General features: G+C 55.8%; 1 protein-coding gene and 1 pseudogene across 3 annotated transcripts; both read right to left on the bottom strand.

Annotated features, from left to right (window-relative positions):
* Positions 1-296: 296 nt before the first annotated feature.
* Positions 297-12,321, bottom strand: LOC146397163 (scavenger receptor cysteine-rich domain-containing protein SCART1-like; annotated as a pseudogene).
* A 733-nt stretch (positions 12,322-13,054) lies between these two features.
* On the bottom strand, positions 13,055-25,173 carry SCART1 (scavenger receptor family member expressed on T cells 1). Of its 3 annotated transcripts, none has more exons than XM_084997684.1 (15): positions 25,053-25,173; positions 22,833-23,150; positions 21,666-21,962; positions 20,425-20,733; positions 19,735-20,040; positions 19,278-19,595; positions 18,847-19,161; positions 17,500-17,814; positions 17,255-17,323; positions 16,868-17,182; positions 16,563-16,598; positions 15,897-16,034; positions 15,238-15,430; positions 14,624-14,826; positions 13,055-14,441 (listed from the first exon to the last, which is right to left on the bottom strand). In XM_084997684.1, exons 1-14 carry the CDS (start codon positions 25,117-25,119, stop codon positions 14,664-14,666), a joined length of 3,159 nt encoding a protein of 1,052 aa, XP_084853810.1. In that variant the 5' UTR covers positions 25,120-25,173; the 3' UTR covers positions 13,055-14,441; positions 14,624-14,663. The 3 variants fall into 3 exon arrangements, with proteins under 3 accessions (XP_084853810.1, XP_020929627.2, XP_084853811.1); XM_021073968.2 differs by having other exon boundaries at positions 14,665-14,826; XM_084997685.1 differs by having other exon boundaries at positions 22,982-23,150; positions 25,053-25,159.
* Positions 25,174-26,105: the final 932 nt, after the last annotated feature.

Below are 26,105 nucleotides of genomic sequence, written 5' to 3'. Positions count from 1 at the left end.
AACGTGAGGATGATACCATTGTGCTTAAAAAAAAAAAAAATGAAGCACAGCTATGGATTTCTACACGCATTTGTATTTGTCATAACCAGGAGCCTCCAGGCGACGCAGCACATCTGTCCACAGCGAGGACCTCCCAGCAGGAACAAGGACGGGGGGACACGCGGGTGGAGGAGGGCCGGGATTCTATGCGAGCCTTGAGGACGCTGCACTCATTCTCAAATTGAACACAACTGCAAAGGAAAGTGAAGACCTGTGACTTTGCAACCGGAGGCCCACGTGCATTTTCTCCAGGTGTTTTACAGCCGCGTCTCCTGCAGCGGAAGTGCAGCCTCATCGCGTAACCCTGAGGGCGCGGTCTTCTCCCTTCTCCAGCGCAGACTGTGCATCTGCGAGGCTCGTGCCCTCCGAAACAGGTCACCAGACACGGTGTCACCGTGTTGGCAGGGAGTGCAGATAGCCCCAGAAGCCACGATGACTCGCCACAGTAGTCCGGTCTGTTCAGACGTCCCTCTTGTTGGGGATGCACAGAAATGTCACCAAAAGAGCACGTGTCAGAGTGCTGAGCTCCGACACCAGCACTCAGTCCCCCTCCACAGCCCCTGCTCACCCACATGAGGACACTGAGGCGGGTTGCGGCCGTCAGACGCGCACCCCACCCCACCCCGTGGAGGTCCTCACCAGAGACCCTTCCCACCTGGGCGGCCCCTGGAGCTGCTCTCCCTGGAGTGGGACAGGCCCACTGGGGGCGGGGCTTTCCGACTGAGCCCCGGAGACCCACTCCATCCCCACTGGTTTGGTCCTGCATGGCCCCTGCCCGAGGGAGCCCCTTGCACCTAGACAGCCTGTGGTCAGCACCCCCTCCTGGTGAGTCCTCCAAAGTCCCACCTCCAGGTCCACCCCATGGAGCTGGGAGCACAGACACACCTGCCACGGGCATCCAACCGCACCGTGGTCCTCCTCACCCGGGGGCTTAGCTCAGGCTCCGCAATTTCCTCATCTGGCACAGCTGGAGGCAGCTCCCCGAGGAGGTCACAAGGGGGTTCTCCAGGAGGTGCCTTGGAGCTCCCCAGACCTAAGGCAGGGAGGAGCATGGCCACACACAGGCCCTCGGTGTGGATGCGGCCATGGAGGTGGGGTGGCGACCTCAGGACACCACTCAGCAGAAAGGCTGAATGCTCCGGGCTGGGACCTGGAGGCTGCAGGGATGTGACCATCCCCCTCCATGGGTGCCCATGGCTGGCCACCAGCCCCTCATCATGGAAGCCAGATGCAACTCCCCCTTGAGCCCCAGCGTGACTTCCTGATGGGGCCCTCTAAGATTCAACCCAGAGTCCCAGGAGTCAGGGGCCAATTACTTTCCAAGTCCCTCTCTTTGGCCAGTAGGAAGACACTCTGTGAATGCCACCCCCCAGCCCCTGCCCCATAGGGACCACAACACCAGGCTGGAGTGCTGCTCTCGTTTTCACCACACTGACCAGGGGGCTGGGGCAGGTGTGCACACCTCCCTGCTTCATCCGTGTGATTCGGAGCAGGGTCAGGAGGCCCAGGAGGCCCAGAAGAAGACCAAGAAAGGATCCCAGGACTTTGCTGATGGCCCTGAGCACCAGGCAGGATTCGGGGGGCAGCGAAGGGGCTGGGCCAGGCTCTGTGGAAAGAGAAGTCGGGAGCGGGGTCAGTGGTGGGTGAATGAACCTTCAGTGGTGGGGCGCAGTGCCCACACCCGCACCCTCACGGATCAGCATGTGGCTTCAGAAATATTGCAGGAAGCATCTTCAGGTCCCTGCAGGGCTGAGCACCCCAGAATCAGCTAGTGTGTGCCAGTGGGGTGCCATGTTTCTGCTCTCAGAGGGCATTGCCCCCCGCCCATGACACAGTGAACTTCATGGTCCCAGAGCAACTACATGAGGCAAACTATTTTACTATACTCAGTAAAAGCTACCCACAGCTAGTATGCTGCTACAATCGCTGCCATGGTCTTTGTCCTCTGCCAATAACACAGTGCAGCACTTGGAAGTAAAGGCAGTGTCCAAACTAACAGAGGCTCCGCAGCCCCACACTTGCCCCTAGGTGACCCCACTCCACAGCTGTGAGCATGAATCAGGGGCAAGTACAAGTCGTGTCCCCAAAATATTGGAGGAAACCACAACAGACCAGCTCATCTCAAGAGAAGTCAAGGAGGAAACCCATCACCACATGGGGCCCATCCTCAAGCCCAGCAGGGACAGAGGGAGCCAGAGGCCCTGCCCACTCACCTGAGCAGCTCACTCATCTCCCAGCAGAGCCCCGTCCGCCCTCGGCCTCCCACTTGATCCAGTGCTCTCACTGACCCACCTGAGCAGACCGTGGTGGCCGTGTTGCCACGGGCACAGGCTGGGGCCACCAGGGTGCTCACTGGGCAATGCTACAGGTAGGGCTCAGTCCCCACGCAGTGAAACATGTTGGGCCAGATGCCTGCATCCCCGTCCCCAAAATGGCCTCCTGCTGTTGTGGCCACCATGTTGCCACAGTTGAGCTGCTGGCAGAGGACCGTGGCATCTGTTAGGTCCCAGTGGGCAGCACAGAGGGGCACCCAGCACCCCTGAACCTGGAGCTCTATGCACCCCTCACAGGCACTGCTGCCACTGACCAGCCAGAACTCTGGGGGAAGATGGGGTGTCAGCACTGTCCCAGATCTGCTGCATCTCTCCTTACAGTGAGCTTGGCTAAAAACAGTCTGTTCCCAGACTTGGGAGGGACAGACTGAGAACTACAGCTCTGAGGAGTGACGTCACTGAAAATGGTAGCTAAGGGACACCAAAATCTATCTCTTCACTAAAGCAGTGGTTAAGCTGGAGAAAAGAGTCAAAGCCAACTCTTTCAGCAGTCTGCAATGTAAGAAATAGCAAGAAAGCATTAATGAAAAATGAAGTCGTCAAATGTTGTCTCCATGCAAACAGGAAGAGAATAGGAAGATAGAGAAAGTGGCAGAAGATTGAAACTCCAAACTCCATCCTTCTTCTAAAGCAATGATTAAGCTGATAAAATTGTAGTAACCAACATTTTTGGAACTCTGGTATCTAATCAAAAACTTGTTGGGAGTTCCCTTGCGGTGTGGTGGATTAAGGATCCAGCGTTGTCACTGCAGCAGCTCAGGTTGCTGCTATAGAGCAGGTTTGATCAGCCTGGAATTTCCACATGCTCTAGGTACAGCCAATAAATAAATGAGTAAATAAATACTTTTAAAGAAAACTCGTGACACTAAGAAACACTTAATAAAGTAATAAGTTTGCCAATATGGCTCTAAACAGGTAAGAAGTGAATGCTAAGGAAGAGTTGGAAAATGGCCTGCCTTAGCATTAAAGATGTGGTCCAATGAAGACCTAATACACAAAACCAGAAGAGTTTTGAGTTTCGTTTATTTATTTTTAGCTAAAAGAACTTAAGAAAATTTTCTATCAAATCACTATCTCACCACTCGGCTAATGAAAAAGAGACCTCAGTGCCACTCTTTATAAAACTTGTTTAGAAATATCACTAAACATGTAAAAAACTGAGAGTTCCCGTTGTGGCTCAGTGGTTAATAAACCCAACTAGTATCTATGATGTTGCAGGTTCAATCCCTGGCCTCACTCAGTGGGTTAAGGACCCGACGTTGTCATGAGCTGTGGTGTAGGTCACAGAGGTGGCTTGGATCCCACATTGCTATGGCTGTGGTTTTGGCCAGCAGCTACAGCTCCAATTTGACCCCTAGCCTGGGAACCTCCATATGCCATGGGTGAGGCCCTAAAAAGACAAAAAAAATGTAAAAAACTATAACCCATAACAATATCTACAACAAACTCTGAGGTGAGGTAGGGTGGAGAATATGGTTTTTGGAGCTGCCACATTATAATAATTCAAAATTTCCCGCTTTCAACAACAACAAAAAATAAGACACATACAAAGGATCAAGAAAGTATGACACAGGGAGTTCCCATCGTGGCGCAGTGGTTAACGAATCCAACTAGGAACCATGAGGTTGTGGGTTTGATCCCTGCCCTTGCTCAGTTGTTGACAATCCGGCATTGCCGTGAGCTGTGGTGTAGGTCGCAGATGTGGCTCAGATCCCGCATTGCCATGGCTTTGGTGTAGGCCGGTGGCTACAGCTCCAATTGGATCCCTAGCCTGGGAACATCCCATATGCTGCGGGAGCGGCCCAAGAAATGGCAAAAAGACAAAATATATATATATATATGGCACGGTCACATGAGAAAAGAAAAAAATGGAAACTGCCCCTGAGAAAGCTAAATCATTAGACTTACTAGACAGAGACTTTAAATGTAGAGTCTTAAATATGCTCAAAGAGCTGAAAGAAACCAGGATAATGATACCTCATAAATGGGGAATTTCAATAAAGAGACATAAGTAACTTTTTAAAAACCAGATTGAGTTTCTGGAATTTAAAATAATTGAACTGGAAATTTCACTATAGGGGTCAGCAGAAGATTTGAGCAAACAAAAGAATCAATGAGCCAGAGATTATCAATAGATATTATCCAGTCTGAGGAGTAGAAAGGAAAAAAACGAAGGAAAATGTGTAGATCTAGAAAGTCAGCAGGACACGATCAAGTGTACCAACATATACATAATGGGTGTGCTAGAAAGAAAGGAGAGAGAAAATGGTAGAAAAAATATTTGGAGAAATAATGGGGAAAACATTTCAGGTTTGATGAAAGACATGAACCTACATGTCCAAGAAGCTCAACAAATTCCAAGTCAACTGTGGTCAAAAATCTCTACACTTAGACACATTATAATCAAACTGTCAAACACCAAATTGAAAGAGAGCACTGAAGGAACAAAAGAGAAATGACTCATCAAGTACAAAGATCCTCAACAATATTAACATTTGACTTCTTATCAGAAACCATGGAAACCAGAGGACAGTGTGATAATGCATTTAAAATGCTGACAGAGGAGTTCCCATTGTTGCGCATGGTTAACGAATCCAACTAGGAACCATGAGGTTGTGGGTTCAGTCCCTGCCCTTGCTCAGTGGGTTAACGATCCGGCGTTGCTGTGAGCTGTGGTGTAGGTTGCAGACGCTGCTCAGATCCCATGTTCCTGTGGCTCTAGTGTAGGCCGGTGGCTATAGCTCCGATTGGACCCCTAGCCTGGGAATCTCCATATGCCACGGAAGCAGCCCAAGAAATGGCAAAAAGACAAATAAATAAATAAATAAAATGCTGACAGAAAGACAAGGAAACAACTTAAATGTCCATCAACAGATGATTGGATTAAGCAGATGTGGTATATATACACAATGGAATATTACTCAGTCATAAAAAAGAACAAAATAACGTCATTTGCAGCAACATAGATGCAACTATGATCATACTAAGTGAAATTAGAAAGAAGACAAATACCATATATCACTTATATGTGGAATCTAAAATATGGCACAAATGAACCTATCTACAGAAGAGAAACGACTCACAGACATGGAGAACAGACTTGTGGTTTCCAAGGGAAGGTGGAGGGAACAGAATGGACTGGGAGTTTGGGGTTAATAGATGTTAGATGCAAACTGTTGCATTTTAAATGGATAAGCAATGAGGTCCGACTGTACAGCACCAGAAAATATATCCAATCTCTTATGATAGAACATGATGGAAGATTATATGAGAACAAGAATGTAAACAAATGGATAACTGGGTCATTTTGCTGTACAGCAGAAATTGACACAACATTGTAAACCAACCATACTTTAATAAAATAAAGTGCCGGCAGAAAAAAATACCTGTTACCCCCAAAATCCTGTATCCACCAAGGCTATCCTTTAAAAATGAAGGAGAAATTAAAACAAACACTAAAGGAATTCATTGCTAGTAGACCTTTCCTAAAAGAAATGCTTCTGTCTGAAATAGAAGGACACTAGATGGTATATAAAAGCCATATTACTAAATAAAGAGCCCTGATGAAGATACCACATAGAAAAAAATGCAAAAGCCAACAGTACTGTATTTGGAGCTTATTACTCCTCTATTTTTTCCTATATTCCTTAAAAGACAAATGCATAAAACAATGATTCTAAATCTATGTTAATTGGCACATAATACATAGAATGTCATTTATGACTAACTGTATAGAAGTAGAGACTTTAAATACTATTAAGGATAAGTTAATTTTAATTCAAACTGGAGTTTTAGAAATTTAAAATGTTACTTATAATTTCCAGATTAACAATTAGGGAAAAAACTTAAAAATACACCCCAAAAAAGAGAAAAATGATACAGGAATCAAAATGGTACTCTACAAAAGTCAATTAAACACAAAAAGCAGTAGCAGAAGAAGTGCATAACAAAAAAAGATGAAAGACATGGAGAAAACAAATACCAAATTGGCAGAAGTAAATATTTCCTTATCCATATTATTTGAAATGTAAAGAGATTAAATTCTCTAATTAAAAGGCAGAGAATGGCAGAATGGAATTTTTGAAACATAGTCAATAACATGCCATTTTCAGTGTACTCACTTTGGATCAATGGACAATAGGTTGATGGAATTCCCTTGTGGCTCAGTGAGATAAGGATCCGGTGTTACCACTGCTGTGGCTTGGTCACTGCTGTGGAGCAGGTTCGATCCTTGGCCCAGGAACTTCTCCATGCCACAGGCATGGCCAAAAAAAAAGGTTGAAATAGGTTGAAAGTGAAAGGTTGGAAAAAGCTACCCATGCAAATAGGAACCAAAAGAAAGCTGCTGTGGCTATACTGATATTAGACAAAACAGACTTTAAGTAAAAGGTTGCTGCAGGAGACAAAGTAGAAGACTGTGTGTTGATTAAAAGATCAAGAAGATAAACTGATTATAAACACATATGGATCTAATAACAGAGCCACAAAAAATGGACAGAAGTGAAGGCAGAAGTGAAAGATTTTTAAATAATAGTTAAATGCATAACTGATTATTAGAGAAATGCAAATCAAAACTACTATGAGGTACCACCTCACACCAGTCAGAATGGCCATCATTAATAAGACCATAAATAACAAATGCTGTAGAGGGTGTGGAGAAAAGGGAACCCTCCTGCACTGTTGGTGAGATGGTAAATTGGTACAACCACTATGGAGAACAGTATGGAAGTACCTTTGAAAACTATACATAGAACTACCATATGACCCAGCAATCCCACTCTTGGGCATATATCCAGACAAAAGTTTCCTTGAAAAAGACACATGCACCCACATGTTCATTGCAGCACTATTCACAATAGCCAAGATGTGGAAACAACCCAAATGTCCATTGATAGATGATTAGATTAAGAAGATGTAACCTATGAACCATGGTTTCACACTCATAGAGAAAGCAAAAGGGCAGAGAGTGGCATAGCGGAGAAAGCATATCCCGAGGACATTCAGACTCGGGGTTTACTTGTTCCTAGGTCAGTTCTTTGACCACCCAGAGTGGTCATTAGTCCTTTGCCTCTACTGTTTCAGTGCTGGTCTGGCAGCAGCACTAAAGTTGGAAAAGAGATGAGCTCTCTCCCATTCTAAGAGTTGGTCATGGCCCCACCTCCAGATGCAGGGGTGGGTATGTAACATAAGTAAACCAAATGGGGAATTACTTTCCTCTCATCAGAGAGATTGATTCAGAAAGGACACATGACCTGGTTTAGTTACAGAAATCCTAGTCCAGCAGATTTCAGAACTTTTATAGGAACCAATGGGAAAACAAAACAAAACAAAGCATCAATAAGGTTGCTCTGAAAACTGAACTCAGAGGTGGGAGGGAAGGAGCTCTGTTGCTCCTTTCTCACCAGCCAGTGAGGCCTGAGACTAAAGTTTCCATGTGGAGGAGAATAGTGAAAAAATGGAGACGATGAGAGAGCAGAGCTTAGATTACCATTTGAACTTTTTAGATAAACTTCATCCAAACCAAACCTACCACAGAAGATTTTAACTAAAGATTTTAAAGTAAGTTGAGTTGAATTTCCTGAAGCTTGTTATTGAGAGAGTTCTAACTAATATACACATCCCTTACCTTAATTTTCTTATGAAAGAAATAGCCATCACCCCCACCCCTGCTTTTTCTTTTTTTTCTTTTTTTTTTTTTTTTTGCCAAGCTAGTTCAAGGTCAGTTTTTGTCACTTGTAACTGAAATAATACTAATAAAATATTCTTAAAAAAAAAAAAGAAGAAGATGTGGTATATATACACAATGGAATACTACTCAGCCATAAAAGAGAACAAAATAATGCCATTCACAGCAACATGAATGGAACTAGAGACTCTCATACTAAGTGACGTAAGTCAGAAAGAGAAAGACAAATACCATACCACACACTCATAAACAGCCAAGGGATCAAAGAAGAAATCAAGAAAAAAATTAGAACATGAAAACAGCATGCCAAAACTTATGGACCGAGGCAAAAGCAGTGTCCAGAGGGAAATGTAGAGTGACAAAAGCCTACATTAAGAAAGAAGTTTACACCTTAAGATCTGAAGCTAGTGGAAGGAAATAATAAAAATAAGAATGGGGAATTCCTGTCATGGCTCAGCGGTTAATGAACCCAACTAGTATCCATGAGGACACAGGTTCAATCCCCGGCTGTGCTCAGTAGGCTAAGGACCTGGCATTGCCATGAGCTGTGGTGTCGGTCGCAGACATGGCTCGGATCCCACAATGCTGTGGCTCTGGCATAAGCCGGAGTCTCCAGCTCTGATTGGACCCCTAGCCTGGGAACCTCCGTATGCCACAGGTGTGGCCCTAAAAAAAACAGAAAGAAAAAAAAGTAAGAATGGAAGTAAATGAAATATAAAATAAAAAACATTAGAGAGAATAATGAAAAAAACTTTACTTTTTGAAAAGGTCAACAAAACTTAAAATAGCTAGATTGACCATGAAAAGAAAGAAGATTCAAATTACCAAAATCAAGTTACTAAAAGAAGTCAAAGGGGAGGCATTACTACTGAGTTGACAGAAATAAGAAGAAATGTAAGCAAAAACTACAAACAAGCACTCCACCATACTAGATGATTTTGATGAAATGAACAGATTTCTAAAAACATGAAAACTACCAAAACTGAATCAATAAGAAATGGGAATTTGAACAGACAAAAAAAGTAAAGAGAATGAGTCAACAAAGAAAAGAAATGTAAACAAAAGAAATGTAAAAAAAGTAAAGAGAATGAGTCAACAAAGAAAAGAAATGTAAACAAAGAAGACAGCCCTGGCTGTCTTCCCTCTACTGATAGAATGAAGGGAAAAAGCAAAACATGATCATCTCAAGCGATGCCGAAAAAGCATCTAAACTCAACAGACGGAGGACGAAAACGCTCTACAAACCGAAAGAGCAGACTCCCTCACCGCAATGAAAACCCATGGCTCACACACCCAATGGTGAAAAGCTGGCAGCTTCCCCTTAGAACCAGGAGCAAGACGAGGATGTGCTTTTCCACGTCTGCCCTTCACACAGTAATGGGAGCTGCAGCCGGAACCATCAGACGGGAAGAAAAGCAGTAACAGGCTTCCAGGTTGGAGAGGAAGAAGTAAAACAAGCTCTGATCACAGAGGCATCATCTTATGTACAGAAAAACCTACAGAATCCACGCACCCCCACACTATTAAAGCCAATAAAAAAATTGAGGCAAGATGAGGGTACAAGACCAGTAGTAACGAAAAATCCTAAAGGAAATTAAGAGAACCATTCCCTTTACAAACCCATAAAACTTACTTTCCCCTGAGCACCTGAGCCCAGTGTCCTGGCCATGCCCACACTGGTGCCCGTGGCCCCCGAGGGCATTGGAACAGCAGGGACTCTTTGCCAGTGCAACGGAAGGCCTCTGTCCACATGGCCCGGAGCCCCGGCCAAAATGGGCATCCCCAGGGCATGGACACAGCCATGCCACACTGCAGCTCCTGGCACACCACGTGGGCCGTGGCCAGGTCCTGATGGGCATCACAGATGGTGCCCCAGGTCAGGCTGCGTCTCACCTCCAGGCGCCCAGCGCAGGGGTGCTCACCACCCGCCAGCCAGGCCTCTGTGTGTCCTGGGGACAGACACTGGGCTGAAGCGACCCCTGAGGGCAAGTGACCTGACCACCTGCTCTCCAGATTCACAGGGAAGAAGGATGAAGGAGGACCTAGACCACCGGGCCAACACAGCCTGGAAGAACCCAGTCCTGGGGGCCTGGCCCCACTCAGATTCTGACGGCAAGCCCTCACGCAAGGGCCAGAGGGAGATGAACACAGCCCCCACAGTCTTGCACCCCGGGGCCTGAGCCCCCACCCCAGCTTGGACCACGTGCCCTGCTGGCACTGTAAGAGCCGGCTCAGTAAAACCCTGGCACCTATCTCACCCCAGCTGGTGCGGTCAGAGCCCTGTGGGAGGCGCTGGCACAGGAGGCAGTCATCTCCCCAGACACTTGGGGGCCACCCAGGAGAAGAGCAGAGTCCTAGGGAGGCGCCCAGTCACTGTCCCTCCTTGGGCAAGCTGGCTGCGCAGCAGCTGTGCAAACTGCCCCGCCCCTCCTCAGGCAGCGACACCACTTCAACACAGGGGGCACGGCTGAGTGGCTGCCTCCCTCTTGGAGAGCTGGGTCTCCCTACCCGAACACACTACCGGGGTGTCTGTTGGGAGGTCACACAGGTCCAGGAAGTTCAGGTTGAACCTGCAGTTGAAGATGCTGGACTCTGTTCCCTGGCAGGTCACCACCTCAGACACTCGGCCCTCAGAAGCTCGGCTGAGGTGGGTCTGGGCGCCTGCAGCGCGGACCCCCAGCCCAGCCTCCTGCCGAAGAGGCTCACCTCCTTTGCGTGGAAGCTACACCTCAGGACAGATCTTTCCAGCAGTCGGATCTCAGGGGTCCCAGCTTAGGGGCTGCGTCCTCGGCTCAGCCCCGTGGTCGCCAGCTTCCCACCTGCACACAGCACAGGCGCCCGCTGGGGTGTGGGCCCCACTCCGCACAGGGGATGGAGCTGGCAGGAACCAGAGGGGCCCCTCCCTCCTGCCCTGGCCCTGGGGGAGGGAGGCTGAGAGCGGCTGCATCACCGCCCCCAGGCCGCTCTCCTCCCCGAGCCCTGTGCGCAGAGGCTTCTGGGTGTGGACGCTTCTGGGGCTTCGGCGCTCGGAGGCTCCCCGCCAGAGCCCAAAGGGCCAGGGAGGCTTAGCAGTGGCCCGCTAAGTGATCCTGTTTTTCGCCCGCATCACCCTGCCTTCGGAGGGGACAGTGCGGCTCAAGAAGGTGCCATGTGTGGGGTCATTGTAATGGGATCTGGGTCTGAGGGTCGCAGCCCCAGGGTCCTGGGCTGCCACCTGGGGGCTGGCTCAGGCAGGGGAGGGGCGCGGCGCGGTGCGAGGCCCACCGAGCAGAGCACGGCGCTGATGCATCCGCACGCGCAGCCCGGCAGTGACCCCCACGGCCCCAGCGCGCACTCCCGGAGCGAGGCCTCCGCACCCAGGCACCGCACACCCTGGAGCAGGGACCGCGGCATCGCTTGGGGCCACACCATGTAGGTGGGGGCCGCGCAGACGAGGCCACAGCCGAGCTGCCTGCAGATCACCGCCGCTTCACCCAGGGCCCCGCAGTCCCCGCACACAGGGCCCTGCTGCCCTCTGGCCTGGACCTGCACCAAGCCCTGGCAGTGGTCTGCGCCCCTTGGCAGAGCCAGGGAGTCCTCAGCAAAGCCTTGGAGACAAGAACACAGGAAGGCTGTTGATGGCAAAGCGGTGCTCAAGAACATGTTGTCCAGAATTTTCAAACAAACAGCAGAAATCAGGGTTCCCGCCGTGGCAGCGGAACAAATCCAGCTGGGAACCATGAGGTTGCGGGTGGATCCCTGGCCTCACTCGGTGGGTTAGGGATCCAGCATTGCTCTGAGCTGTGGTGTAGGTCACAGTCACGGCTCGGATCCTGCATTGCTGTGGCTGTGGTGTCGGCCAGTGGCTACAGCTTCGATTAGACCCCTACCTAACCCAGGAACCTCCATGTGCTGCGGATGCAGCCCTAAAAAGAAAAAATTAGAAATCAAATTTTCCCTTTCTATCCCCATTTGTGCCCTGAATTTTGACTTTCCCAAGCTTTGTCACACTTTATTTCGATGGTGTCAATGACATGAACGCCTTGGGATCACTTTCCGTGGAATCTGGGGGCACAGATGGTTTGCGGTCACTTCCCCTCAAATGACCCTGCAAGGCTGAGCCAGCCTATCCCCCTGGGGCCCTCACGCCCCCATGTGGGCCCTCCCAGCCGCAGCCCTGGACAGCAGCGGACGCTCACCTGGTGGGAGGGTACAGCAGGCCAGGAGGCAGGGCCACTCCCTCAAAGGGAACACCATGCTGGTCACCTCTGCTGCTGCGGCCATCCAGGCGGAGGTGAGTGTGCTCCCCCTGTGTGCAGGACGTGGCCCCCAACTGGATGGGGAGCCGTTCAGAGGAGTCAGACCCCACCCACCTCCCCAGCTCATCTGCTGTCATGTGGGCAGGAGCAGCTCGTGGGGGGGCCCAGGCTGGGTGTCCAGAGGAGCCGGGGTGCAGTGCACACCAGATGCGAGGCTCCCGGAGGCGCGACGGCCCCGGGGCCACGTGGGAGGCGCACCTTTCTCTGCGCTCACTCAGAATGTGCTGAAGAACAAGCCTCTCCGAGCTCTGGGGTGTTGTGAACAGACAGCAGTTTGATTGAAACCCTTAAAAACCTCCCGACGGATGACGGACGGCGTCCTTGAGAAGCAGCCCAGTGTGCGACGGGAAGGAGCGAATGAACCCTGGAGGGCGCGCCTGAGAGACCACCAGGCAGCGGCCGCAAATGACCGTGAGCAGCGGTCAGCACCTTCGCTGCGCGTCTGAGGTGGGACACGTGGAAACAGACCGCACGCCGATGTTTGCCGCCGTGCGTCATGGGCACGTCTCTGCATCTGCGCAGAAAGAAGCTCTCAGAGGATGTAACTCAAGATGCTGAGGCGGCTTCTCTGAGTGATGGGTTCTTCGTTTTCTTTGTTGGTTCTACAGGTTTTCAAATTTGCAATAATAAATGTGTGTTATGTTGGAAGCACTTAAGATCCAAAAGGTTACTTTCCAAATAATTTGCCAGACAACCAGTTTTCCAAAAGGCAGCTTCTATTTTCAGACAAGCATGAAGGAGACGGGCTTCCAGAGAAGGCAGGGCCTCAACCACACAGCTCTCTGGGCAACAGCTCCAGCACCTCCAAACCACGGCCGGCGCTGGGCACCAAGCCGCAGTCCCAGCTCGGGCCTCAGGGGCACCTGGGACCTGCAGCTGCCTCAGTGGCATCCCCAGTGCCCCTCATTCCCAAGATGCCTAGACAACACCCTCCAAATGGACTGAGAGGGCTGGAGCCTTTGGGAAAGAGCTCGGGACTCAGCTCTGAAGGGGGTTGCAGCCGGGGATGCCCAGGGCAGGCAAAGGGAGAAGCATGCAGAGAAAGGGCAGGCGCAGCCTCCCTAACCCACCCTCTCCGCTGCTGGCCTCACATCCTTGGTCTCATCCACAGGTGTCTTCTGGCTCCCCTGCCCCATGCTCAGACCCTCACCCCATGTCCTGCCGGCTCCCTCTTTCCTCCAACCGCAGGGACACCCTCCCCTGCACACCTTCCCTCACTTCCAGGCCCCCAGGGACCTCCAGCATGCACCAACAAGCCAGGATGGCTGACTCCAGCAGGCAGGCCCTGCTCAGACGCCCAGGAAGCCCATTTGTCCCCCAAGGCTCTTCAGGAGCTGCTCCAGCACCTGACAGCTGGTGCTCACTCCTCCTCACCCCAGAGGCCCCCTCCAGCCTCTCTGCCCCCTCCTCATCTCCTGCATCAGGGCTTCCTGTCCAAGGGAGACCTTCACGTCCACCTTCTCCAGCATCGCAGTGCCGGAGACCACAAGCAGGTCTCTCTAACAGGCTAGGGGAGTGAGGCACAGGGGAAGGGAGGCTGTGTTCAGAGAGACGCCAAAGGCCCAGCACCAGTGATGGCCACAGCAGGCTGGCCAGACTCTGAGGGGAAGCACTGAGGGGTAGGTGGGAAGGGATGGCATCGCTGGACAGACCCTACAGAGGAGGGAATCAGAGCATCATTAAAGCCTTCCCAGGATGCTGAAATGGCGGGGTGGGGGGTCCAGAAAGATCTGGATATGGTAGGTCTGGCCATTTGCAAACCAATGCCTGATCCACACAGGGGAGAGGATGCAGGGAAACTTATTTCCCAGAGAGATGTGGGTATGGACGGCGTCGTCAGGGAGGGCTTGGTCAGGGAGGTGTGGTCATGGGGGGCGTGGTCAGGGAGGTGTGGTCGGGGGCGTGGTCAGGGAGGTGTGGTCGGGGCGTGGTCAGGGAGGTGTGGTCAAGGGGCGTGGTCAGGGTGTGGTCGAGGAGGTCGTGGTCAGGGAAGCGTGGTCATAAAGGGCTCTGTCGGGGCATCAGAGCAGGACAGCCGTGAGTGTTGGGGCTCCTGGCACAACACCTGAGCTGGTCCAGCACTTTCTGCAGATGAAAGGAGAGGTGGCCAGGAGCTGGTTCATCAGGGACCACCCCCCACCCCACAAACCCCAGGAGGACCACGCAGGCAAGAGGCTGAGGGTGAGGACAGTTGAAAACACTCAGAGCTAGGGAGGGGCAAAGAGGCGGAGAGGGGCCAAAACCAGAACCTGGGCCACGGTGGGCACCTGAGGAATGTTTCTGAGATGAATCATGATGAGTGATTTACTAAATCTCTTGAAGAATAGAGGAAAATGAAAGCCCCGGTCCGCTGGGCTCTCCCCCGCCCTCTGGTCTGGTGGAGGTCCCCGGGGTTGGCTCGTGGTCAGCACGTCCTGGGGCAGAGGCTGCCGTGATCTTCCTTCCCAGCCTGAGCTGTGAGGAGCCCCACCTGTGTTTAGGGAGAGAGACACGCATTGGGGACCCTCAGCAATTCTTCAGGGTCCCCAGGAATTCTGGGCCCTGGCTTCTTGCTGCAGCTTGAGGCCAGCGTCGAGGACTGGACGGAGTGTCAGTGCGCCGCTGCCCACAAGTCTCTGCCCCCCTGTCCGCTCAGGCCCCTTCAGCCACTGGACATGGCCCTGGACGGACAGGGCGCAACCCCAGAAAGAAACCCACATAAAACTCTAGGACCTCCCTAAACCCTGAACACCAAGCCTGTGACGGAAGTGAGGGTCACGGCGGACACGCAGAGAGGCACTTTCAGGATCTTCAGGTGTAGGCGCAGCCAGAGGAAAGCCCTGGGTGTAGGAGCGGCACAGCAGGAGAAGCACCATGGATGCCAAGGCGCAGCGGTGCCCACCTGCAGAGGGCAGGGGGCCCCTCCTCCGCTTCCCCCTCCTCGGGGTCGAGCCCGGGCTCCTCCGCGTCATCATACTCCTCCTCCAGCACCGGGGCCCCAGACGCTCTGAGCCCCTCGTCCTTGTCCCCCAGGGGGACAACTCCAATGTCCTCATAAACACCTTCCGAGGGCAGATTCCCCAAGGTTCCAGAACCTGCAAAGGCCACACCAGAACCTTTTAGCAGAGACACTCCCCACAGTTGAAGCCCCTCTGCAGGGTGCCTCATGCACAACCAGCACCCTCTGGCCCCCCCAGGAGCACGGCCCTCCCGCCGGGGGCCACACGCTCCCCCAGGCAACCAGGTCCTGGGTGGGGGAGCTCCCCCGATGCACATTCAACACAGGGGTCAGGACCCCCTTGGAGCCCTGTTTTCCCCCAGGCAGCCCCAGGACTGCAGCTCTTCTTACCCAGCCCCTCCCGGAACGGAACCGGCTGCCCTGTTACCAACAACGGGAAGTCACCAAGGGTCGGGGGGTGGGATTCTGAGCTGGACCCCGCTCACAGAACAGTGCCCAGGACGGAGGACCTGAGGTAGGCTGGGGTCTCAGAGCCCCTGCCCTCCCCGCAGCCTCCCCACGCCCAGGGCCTGGTGTTAACCTCGACCACCACGCCCACCTACCCCTGCAGGCGCCTCTGCCCCGGAGCCACCGTGCCCCCAGGGCCAGTGAGATGACAGTCAGGAGGGTGCCGAGGACCAGGCAGAGAGTCACGGGCAGAGTCCCCGCCTGGTGGGCAGGTTGAAGGGCCAGAGGAGAGCCTGTAAGGACAGCGAGAGGTGGGGTCCTCCCTAAATGCCGCACTGCCTGCGTCTTGTGACCTTGGACCTGAGCCACCTGAGCCTCTAAGGAGGGGGAGCGGCACCCAGAGGAGAGATGGGCCTTGTGCTGCTCTGAGGTCACAGGGCTGCCGTCAGGAGAGTGTGCGGGGAGGAGGGGCCAGGAGGGCAGCTCTTGGGGTCCTGCCTGCTTCAGGCTCAGAGTCTGTATCTAAGAGGCCACAGTGGACCAGAGCCAAGCTCCCCAGTCAGCGAGGGACAGGTCCAGAGAAGTGGCCGGCAGGGCCTGGGCTTGCTGTCCCTCCTGAGGCTCTCCGCTCAGTCTGGCACAGGGGTCCCTCAGGGAAGGGCGTCTCTGGCCCTTTGGGACCACGGTCCCCGTCTCCCTGGCCTCCGCCCACCAGCCTGGGCGAGGGCCGACTGGGGCATGGCACCCATGAGACTCTGGGGCACCTCTGGGAGGGGTGGGCAGGAAGCTATGAGCTGAGATCTGATATATCACATGCCTACCTGATAGCGAAGGCAGGACTGTGGTCCCCCAGTCACCTGCAGGAGAAATGGGTGGAATGTGTGGGCCAGACGGGGCTGAAGGCAGCCTTCACCCAGACTCTCAGCTTGACCTAGAGGTCATGGAGGCAGCCTGTGCCCCGGTGCCCAGAGGGATGGCACAAGGCAGCCTCGGGGCTGGGATCTGGGGCATCCAGGATGGAGGGGTACGCCCTCCTGGCACCCCTTCCCCAGCCCCCAGCAACCTCCCACCAACCCAGCCACCCTGGCAGTGGGGCCAGAGGGAGCCGGAGACCCCGCCCACTCACCTGAGCAGCGCACTCCCGCATCTTCCTTGTGCCCGCAGTCTCCAAGTCCCCACGGCTCTGCAGGGCAGCCCCACAGGGACGCCTCGCTACCCCGGCACCCCACCTCATCCAGCCACACCGGCCCAGAGCCCGGCCCGAAGGCGGCCCCCACCAGGGCGCCCACAGCCCGGCCACAGCCCAGCTGGCGGCACACAACCTCGGCGTCTGCCAGGTCCCAGGAGTCGTCACACACGGTGCCCCAGGAGCCAGCGTGCCAGAGCTCCACGCGGCCAGAGCAGCGGTCCTCGCCGCCATGCACACGCAGCGCGCCCTCCTCTGCAAAGGAGACTGGTCACCGCATGGCAGGACCGGGATGGGGCATGGATGGGGAGGTGGTGGCAGGGGTACCTGGGCAACTGTCAGTGGATGAGCAGTTGAAGGTCTGCCTGGGATCCTGTGTGGTTTTCTCTGACACTCCTGTTGGATTAAACAGTGACCCACCTGGCGTAAATACCCTGAAAAACTTCAGAATGAAGCGTGTGGAGCCCAAGCGACCCCGCAGCTCCAAGCCATGGGTCAGGGGAAGCCCCTACGAGTGACGTGTCAGGGCATTTAAGCTGCCTCCAGGGCCCCCAGAGACCTCCAGGGCTCACCTGCACAGGTGAGCCAGACCTCCTCTCCACGGGCACAGGAGCGTGGGTGCCACGGGGCTGAGGGGCACTGCCACAGCGTGGTGTTTCGAAGCCTGCGGCACTGGATGTTGTCCACCCAGGAGGTACCCAAGCTCGTGTGGACAGGCCTGTTCTCCAGCCAGCCCTGCCCCCCACAGCCCAGCTGCTCGCAGATGATGGACAAGGAAGTGTCCCTCAGGGCATTACTGCACACGGCGCCCCAGGTCCCGTTGTAGAACACGTCCAGCCACCCAGCACAGCGGCCACTGCCACCTCGAAGCCTCAGAGCCACTGACCCTGGAAGACAAGCACCCTCAGGCCAAGGAGATCTCTGACAGAGGAGCTCCCGGCACCAAGACTGACGCCACCCAAAGGCATCTAACCCAGCGAGTCCTGGCATCCACCTCACAGGATCCCACAGCCCCATCAGTTTCAAAGATGGATGAGCCATAACTTAAAAAAGAAACCCCATGACTGAAACAGTTGAAGAAAACTTTCCTAAAGCAAAAATAGGAACCAAAATCCCTGAGGAGAGGCCCCGCTGGGCTGCACCGCCTACCCTGGAGGGCTGCCTGGAGGAGGCTGGAGGAGGCAGGACCAACCAGATGCCCCCAGGAGATGACAAAAATCTGTCATTAAAAATAATCATACCCAGGAGTTCCCGTCGTGGCACAGTGGTTAACGAACCTGACTAGGAACCATGAGGCTGCGGGTTCTATCCCTGGCCTTGCTCAGTGGGTTAAGGATCTGGCGTGGCCGTGAGTTGTGGTGTAGGCCGCAGATGTGGCTCAGATCCCACGTTGCTGTGGCTCTGGCGTAGGCCGGTGGCTACAGCTCTGATTAGACCCCTAGCCTGGGAACTTCCATATGCCGCGGGAGCAACCCCAGAAAAGGCAAAAAGACAAAAAAAAAAAAAAAAAATCACACCCAGACAAGATCCACAGAAAGAGCCTCAGATTGGCGTGAGCTTAAAAAAACAGCTACCTCCATACACCACCTCAAAAACACTCTGAGAAAAGTGGTCCAGCACACGGATCAAAACACAAACCCAAGTCAGGGAAAGCCTAGCATGAATGTGAGGGGGCTTGTGAGCAGGGGAGAAAGACACCAGGCAGTGGATGCCCAGGAGCGCAGGCCTCCTCCCCCCCACAGAGCAAAGGAGCTTAGTCCCAGCTACAGGGCACTGAAGCTGGGAGGTGCCGGCTCTCCAAAGCAGGCAGCCAGCAGCACTGGAGTCCGAGGAGAGCACGTGGGTAGAAGAAGCACAGCACAACCATTTGAAACCCTGCAGCCCGGTGGGGAGGGGGGGAATCGATTCACGGCCCCCACCTGAGCAGAAGACGCCGGCGTCCTCCTTGTGCCCGCAGTCATGCAGACCCCAGCCCCCAGACGGGCACCGCCACAGCGCAGACTCATGGCCCTCGCAGCCCAGTTCATCCATCCAGATGCGCCCGGCCCCCGCCCCAAAGTGCGCGGCCCCGGGGGCGCTCAGCGCATGGCCACAGCCCAGCTGCTCGCAGACCACGTGGGCGTCCCGCAGGTCCCAGCCGTCGTCACACACGGTGCCCCACACCCCCTGGTGCAGCACCTCCACGCGCCCGGCACAGCGGCCCGGCCCAGAGGCCAGCCTCACCCGGAGGCTCCCTGCGGAGAGACCGAGTCAGGGCTGCCGTGCCCCCCAAACCCCACCAGGATGGGGCGCGGAAGGGGGGAGGGCGGGGCTGGGGGGGGCGGCAGGAGGCGGCCGGGTCCTCACTCACCAGCGCACACGACACCCGCGTCCCGAGACTCCTCCTCGGGCACCAGCGGGGACAAGGACACGTTGCACTGGGTCAGGCGGGTCTCGGTGCCCAGACAGCGCGCGCGGCTCAGCCCCAGCGGGACCGCCCCGCGCCCGGGCGCCGGCGCCTCATAGGCTCGCTCGGCCACTCCGCAACCCAGCTGCCGGCACACGACGCCCGCGCCTCGCAGGTCCCACGCGTCGTCCAGCACGCGGCCCCACACGCCGTCCAGGGACACCTCCACGCGGCCGTCGCAGCGGCTCTGTCCGTCCCTCAGCCGCAGGGCGTGCGGGAGACCTGGGCAGCGAGGCGGGACGCTGCAGGGTGCCCGCGGGACGGCCCTCGGCCTGGACCAGGAAGGGGACCGACCCCCACCGCCCAGCAGAGCCCCGGCCACCCTCGGCCTCCCGTTCGATCAGCGCTCTCGCGGACCCACCTGAGCAGACCGCAGTGGCCGCGTTGCCACGGGCGCAGGCGGGGGCCCCCAGCGTGCTCACTGGGCAGTTCCACAGGTAGGGCTCGGTCCCCACGCAGTGAAACGCATCGGGCCAGATGCCTGCGTCCCCGTCCCCAAAATGGCCTCCTGGGCGTGTGGCCACCGCATTGCCACAGTTGAGCTGCTGGCAGAGGACCGTGGCGTCTGTTAGGTCCCAGTGGGCAGCACAGACGGGCGCCCAGCGCCCCTGAACCTGGAGCTCGACGCGCCCCTCGCAGGCGCTGCTGCCGTTGACCAGCCGGAACTCTGGGGGAAGATGGGGTGTCAGCCTCCCGCCACCCGCAGCCCCAGCTCAGGGGCAGTTTCTTCCTTTCCACCCTGGGTCAGGGCACCACAGCCCTTGTTCCCACCAGCTCCCCGCCCACCACCTCTCCACCCAACTCAGCATCCCTGCAGAGGAGCCCAGGCTCCTGGTGCGACCTTCAGGGTCCCATCCTTCTAAGACCCGAAGTCCTGCCTCCCCCGCCTCCCTTCCCTCAACCCTCAGAAGCAACATGTGTCAACAAGAGTGCGCACACCCTCCTGGCTGAGGCTCCTTAGGAGCAGGGCTAGAGCCCCAGCCGGGTGTCAGAGGAAGGCTGGCAGGAAGGAGTCGGGGCCAAGCCTCAGAGCGCACCCTCCTGGCCTCACCTGAGCACCTGAGCCCAGCGTCCTGGCTGTGCCCACACTGGTGCCCGGGCCTCCGAGGGCAGTGGAACAGCAGGGACTCATTGCCGGTGCAACGGAAGGCCTCTGTCCACACGGGCCCGGAGCCCTGGCCAAAGTGGGCATCCTGGGGTGTGGACACAGCCATGCCACACTGCAGCTCCCAGCACACCACGTGGGCCGTGGCCAGGTCCAGGTCGGCGTCACAGATGGTGCCCCAGGTTAGTCCACGTCTCACCTCCAGGCGCCCAGCGCAGGGGTGCTCCCCACCTGCCAGCCGGGCCTCCATATGTCCTGGAAGAGGAGACAGATGCTCAGTAGGGTCCGGTGTTGTCAGATAACACCTCAGCCTGGAGCCACCACTCATGGACCCTGGGAGGCTCCAGCCAGAGTAGATCATCTGTGTCCAGCAGTGCATCTGCCAAGCACTGGGCAGGAACAGACGGCCGGAAGCCCATCCAGTCTGCACCCAGAACAGAGCAGGAGTCCTTGGTCAGAGGGCAGGTCACCTGCAGCAGGTGCTCCCCTGTGTCTCGCAACCTCTGCCTGCCCAGTGTGTGGCATCAAGAACCTCCAAGTCTCAGAGGCCAGGTCAAGGCACACTTCCAGCCACAGAGCACTGCCCCCTGGAGGGCACCAAGGAGAGTGGACAGTTTACCTGCTCTAAATCCCGGAACACAGCCAGGATCTAAGAGGCCCACTTCACTCCCACAGACTAGAGACTGGGCTGGGAGGGAGACACTCACCACCCAACCCTGATTTGTGTTAGAGATGCAACAAGGGCAGCTAGAACACAGAGATGCCTCAGACGCAGATGGCCTGGGGCTCAGAGCGGTCACCTCTGCTGGAGGCAGAAACCCAGCTCCGTTCTACTGGGTCCAGCCCACCTGGAGCTGCTCTTGAGGCACCTGCTGTGAGCCCCGGCCCCACCCTGCCCTGTGCTCTCACCTCTAAGTCTTGGTTCAGAAATATTGTGAGCTGGAAAACGCCAGGTCTCCAGGGGGGAGTCTCCCCCTCCCCCCTCGCTTCCCTTCCCTTCCCCAGCCCGCTCTGCACTCCTCTGCCGCAGGGAGCTGTGCAGGGGTCCAGGGGAGAACCCCTCCTCCCAAGGCGTCACGCAGGACTGGGCCCGTGGGGGACCTCAGGTGGGGCTGCCCCTGCTGCAGCCACTCTCTGGCTCCCTGCTGTGCCCTGGGGTCCCCCGGACGGCGGAGGGACAGCCTCACCTGAGCAGACCACCTGGGCGTCTTGCTGGAAGTCGCAACCTTTGCGAAGGTTGTTGTTGAGTCTGCAGTTGCGAATGGTCTGCTCGGTGCCCCTGCAGGTCATGTACTTCCCGGCGACGCCCTCACCCTGACGGGAGGCCTGGAGGGCAGGGCCACACCCCAGCTCCCGGCAAAACACTGTGGCCTCCTCCTGGTGCAGGCCGCAGAGGCGATCCACCCCGTTCACGTTCCTGATCTCGGGGAGTCCCGCACAGGGGCTTCGGCCCTTCACCAGCCGGACCTCCCGGAAAGTGCCGTCTGCAAAGCACCCAGGGCGTTGCACAAAGTGCAGGCTCTGCTGCCACGTGGCCGCTTGGAGCCCGATGTCCCCACCACACTGGGGACGCCTGGCTTCTCAAGGGGACCAGCACTGGCCCTGCCCGAAGGGATGGCTCGGAGGCCCCGCCCGGTTCCATGATCTCCGGAACACCCTTGGTGATCTTTCCAACAGGCACCTGCGTTCCCCTTGTGCTCTGGGCCCCACAAACCATGCCGTGGGTCGACTCAGAGACAGGACGTCCCAGGGGGCCCCACAGATGCTGGGGCTTATAAAGCGCCAGACACAGCTGAAGGCTGTCCAGACTCCAGGGAAAGGATTTGCCTTGGCAATGGTGATTAGATGTCTGGGCGACCATGGGGGACAAGGGGGCCCCCATCCCTCTGCCTGCTTTTCCGCCTCTGGCACCGCTCTTCTACCTGCTGATTTGTTCACGCTCGCTCTCTCCCTGGACAGTGTAGACCCCATGCAGCAGTGTAGACCCCATGCAGCAGTGTAGACCCCCAGCAGCAGTGTAGACCACATGCAGCAGTGTAGACCCCATGCAGCAGTGTAGACCCCCAGCTGCAGTGTAGACCCCCAGCAGCATTGTAGACCCCAGCAGCATTGTAGACCCCATGCAGCAGTGTAGACCCCCAGCAGCAGTGTAGACCCCCAGCAGCAGGGTTTTGTACCGTTTATTCACAGTGGCATCCCCAGAGCCTTGGAAATAAACATTTGTAAATAAACAGGAGAAATGAAGAGAGATGAGAATTGGCCCTGCCTATGGGGTCAGACGGTTCAGGGGGGCCTCTCCAGAGACTCCCTGGACCCTCCCTCCTTCTCCCCACACCCCCGGCCCCACAACTTACTGGAACACAGAGCAACCACCACCCACTCATGGGGGCACTGGCTCTGTGTCCACGCCCCCAGGCTGCACCCCCAGAGGGAGGCCTCGTCGCCCCTGCAGGACACGTTGTGGAGCCAGGGCCGCACCACCTCTCCGGACAGCGGGACATACTTGGGGGCACCCACGGCCTGGCCACAGCCCAGCTGCCTGCAGACCACCGATGCCTCCTTCAGCGTCCACTCCTGGTTGCACACGTGTCCCCACTCCCCTTCATGCCGGACCAGCACCACTCCGTCGCACGGACTGTGCCTGTAGGCCAGCCGCAGGTCACTGGGTCCACCTGAAGACAGACAGGCGGGTGGGGTTGGCGCACATGGAGTGCCTGGCGAGGATGCCTGTGTTTCCCTGCGGCCACCTCTAGGGCCATGCTCCGAGGCCTCACCCCAAAGCCATGTGCCCCCACCCTAGCAGAATGGTCTAGAAAGGTGGTGGGCAGGGGTCCAGGTGGGCCCTGTGCGGCCCCACGTCCTCATCCCCTAAGCCCGGTGTATCCTCCCCTGCCCTCCTTGGCCACTGGAGCCCCCACGTTGTGGGCAAGCTCACCCCCAGGCAGGAGATTCCCTGGTCCTCCTCTCCCACCACCCCACCCTGGCCTCCAAACAAAGGCCCTTTCCCAGCATCCACCAGAGACCCTGTGCCCCACCATCCACCTAAGGCCCCCTCACTTTCCTCACTTATCCCTCCCGCCCCCCCGACTGGCACTCACCACCTATCCAGCTTCCTCTCCTGGGTCCCCAGTTGTCTCAGATGCCCCCAACTTCCCATCCCACCAGGACCAAGGATGCCTCCCCCTAACCACAGCCCCTAGGCCTCTGCACCCCGGTCTTTCCCACACATCCCTGGGTGGGGCCACCTCAGCGCAGCCCCTAGACCCTCCATCCTCACCCCCCTGCCCTGGGCCTGTGCAGGGGAAATAAAACAGCCTCCATGGGGACATGTATGTGGGCAGGCTGAGTTGTCCTAGCCAGGCGCCACCCCAGACGACCTTCAGGGCCTGTCCTGTCCTCGTGGGGAGGAGAGAAAAGACCCCTCCCCAATACCGAGGAAGGCACATTCCTCTCACCTCCTGCCCAGAGCCTTCATCCATCACTGCCACCCCTACTCAAAGCCCCCTCATCCCCCACCCCTTTCCTCTGGACATAAACAAGCACAGCATCTGCCATTTTAACTCAAAACAGGCCCCCATCTAGCCCACCTCACCGTCCCCTTCAGAGCCCGTCCCTCTGCCCTTCACACTCTCTAGCATCACTGCCCAGATTCCCACCCCCACCCAACGCACCCCTTCTGTCCAGCTAATGGCCACCTCCTTGCTGGACCCTGGACCAGCCTGCCCAGTGATCGTCTCTCCCATCAGTTTCTAGGCCTGCTCGTGCCTGCCCCCCCAGCCTAGACACATGCTCACATGCACACACACTCGCCTGCACACACACGCACGTGCCCACACTCACATGCACACACTCGTGTGCATGCACACCCAGGTGCTTACACTTTCTTTCACACACTTATCTGCCCACACTCAACACTGACACACTCCGCTCTCATAGCAGCTCCCACACCGCCACATGCACTCCACCAAGGCTCACTCACCTCCAGTCTCCATGCTGTTCCCTCTGGCAGGACGCCCACTCTACACCCTCTGGCCCATGACAATGCCTCTCGGCTTCTGGACCCAGCAGCCGCCTACCCTCAACCCTCGGTGGCATCTCTGGGACTGTGGCTCTTCTCCATGGCCCAGCACCAAGCTCCACGCTCACCCGGTGGCCAGGTGCTGCCAGCTTTCCCACTCCCCACCCACCCCTGTTCTGCCCTGGGGAAGGGGATGGGGCAGCACCCTTGTAGGACCCATCAGCATCCCGGTCAATCTGGGTCATGGCGACCAGACGCTAGCTGTAACCCTCAATCCGTCTCTGCTCTGACCCAGCCCTGCACCTTGGAGTCCAAGCAGTGGGGCTGAGGGATCTGGGCTCCCCCCAGAATTAAACCTGTTCACTGAGTGTAAGGACGAGTATCTCCAGGGTTTGGACTTTGGAGCCCACGTGCCCACCAGCCCTAGGCTGTGCCATCCCCCTTTTGCTGAGCAAGACTCAGGCAAACAGCTGGTCTCAACAGGGGATCCTCGCACTCCAGCACCTATGGAGCCACTGCTCCAGAGCTTCCATGGACAAAAGAAGGAGAAACTTACCACCAGGGAGTGCCCTGACAGCGGGGAGAAGGATGCCAAGACCCAGGGTCCAGAGAGCTGCCCTCATTGCCCCGCAGCCCCAAGGCCTCAGCCAGCTCCAACTACTCAGCTGGGGCAAAGGCGGAGATCGTGGTCCACAGCCAAGTACGCAGAAGCAGAGGGACCAATGGGATGGTGAGGGCGTTTCCAGAGCGTATCAGTGGCTTTGTCTGTCTGTCTATGAGCAGAGCAGCCAATGACCTTAGTGGCCCTGAGCATTGCCAGACACGAGCAAGGGGCCCAGGCTGTGGGTTTCCTCCTACACTGGTAACTGCTGATGGGTTAGTGTCACTCGATCCCACAGTCAGGCAGGTGGTCCAATCTGCCCACAGCCACAGCAGCAGCCAAGCCCTGCCCTCCACTCAGGTCAGCAGCTTCAGCTTCCCATCTTAGATGGTGACACAGTGACACCAGACATCCTGGAGAGCAGTAGGGATGGGGTGGGGACCCCACATTATAGAGAACGAGACAGGCCAGGACAGCTTTGCTAGGGCTCTGAGATCTAAGCTATGGTTGGAACTAAAGGCACAAAAGAAAACCAGAGCCTCCACCCTGAACCTAAACGAGCAGTCACCTGCTGAAATGGAAGACTTAAAAAGAATCAAGTGTCTCCTAACATCACAACCAGGATGCGCAACTGAAAATCACTCACCGTGTGGAGAACCTGGGAAACTACACTTTGAGGATAAAGACAATCAGCTGTTCCAATACCAGGAACTAGAGGTTGAAATTATCTGACAAGAATTCTAAAACAGCCATCATAAACACACTTCCACAACAAACTGCAGATTCTCTTTAAACAAATGAAAAGAAAATCTCAGGAAAGAAATAGAAGTTATAAAAGTGAACCAAAGGTGAGGATGTGGAGAAACTGAAACACTCACACTTTGCTGGTAGGACTGAAAAATAATGCAACCAGTTTGGAAAACAGTCTGCCAGTTCTTCCAAAGGTTAAACATAGAGGTGCTCTGTGACCCAGAAATTCTGTATATCAAACAGAAATGAAAAGTTATG

The sequence above is a fragment of the Sus scrofa genome, chromosome 14 (assembly GCF_054392235.1).
Source record: "Sus scrofa isolate SSC_HxYL_T2T_F1_AM1 chromosome 14, Sscrofa_HxYL_maternal_Yorkshire_Landrace_v2.0, whole genome shotgun sequence".
In the NCBI taxonomy this organism is placed as follows: Eukaryota; Metazoa; Chordata; class Mammalia; order Artiodactyla; family Suidae; genus Sus; species Sus scrofa.
Note: the sequence above shows the minus strand (reverse complement) of the source record. Positions and strands in the feature narration are given on the sequence as shown.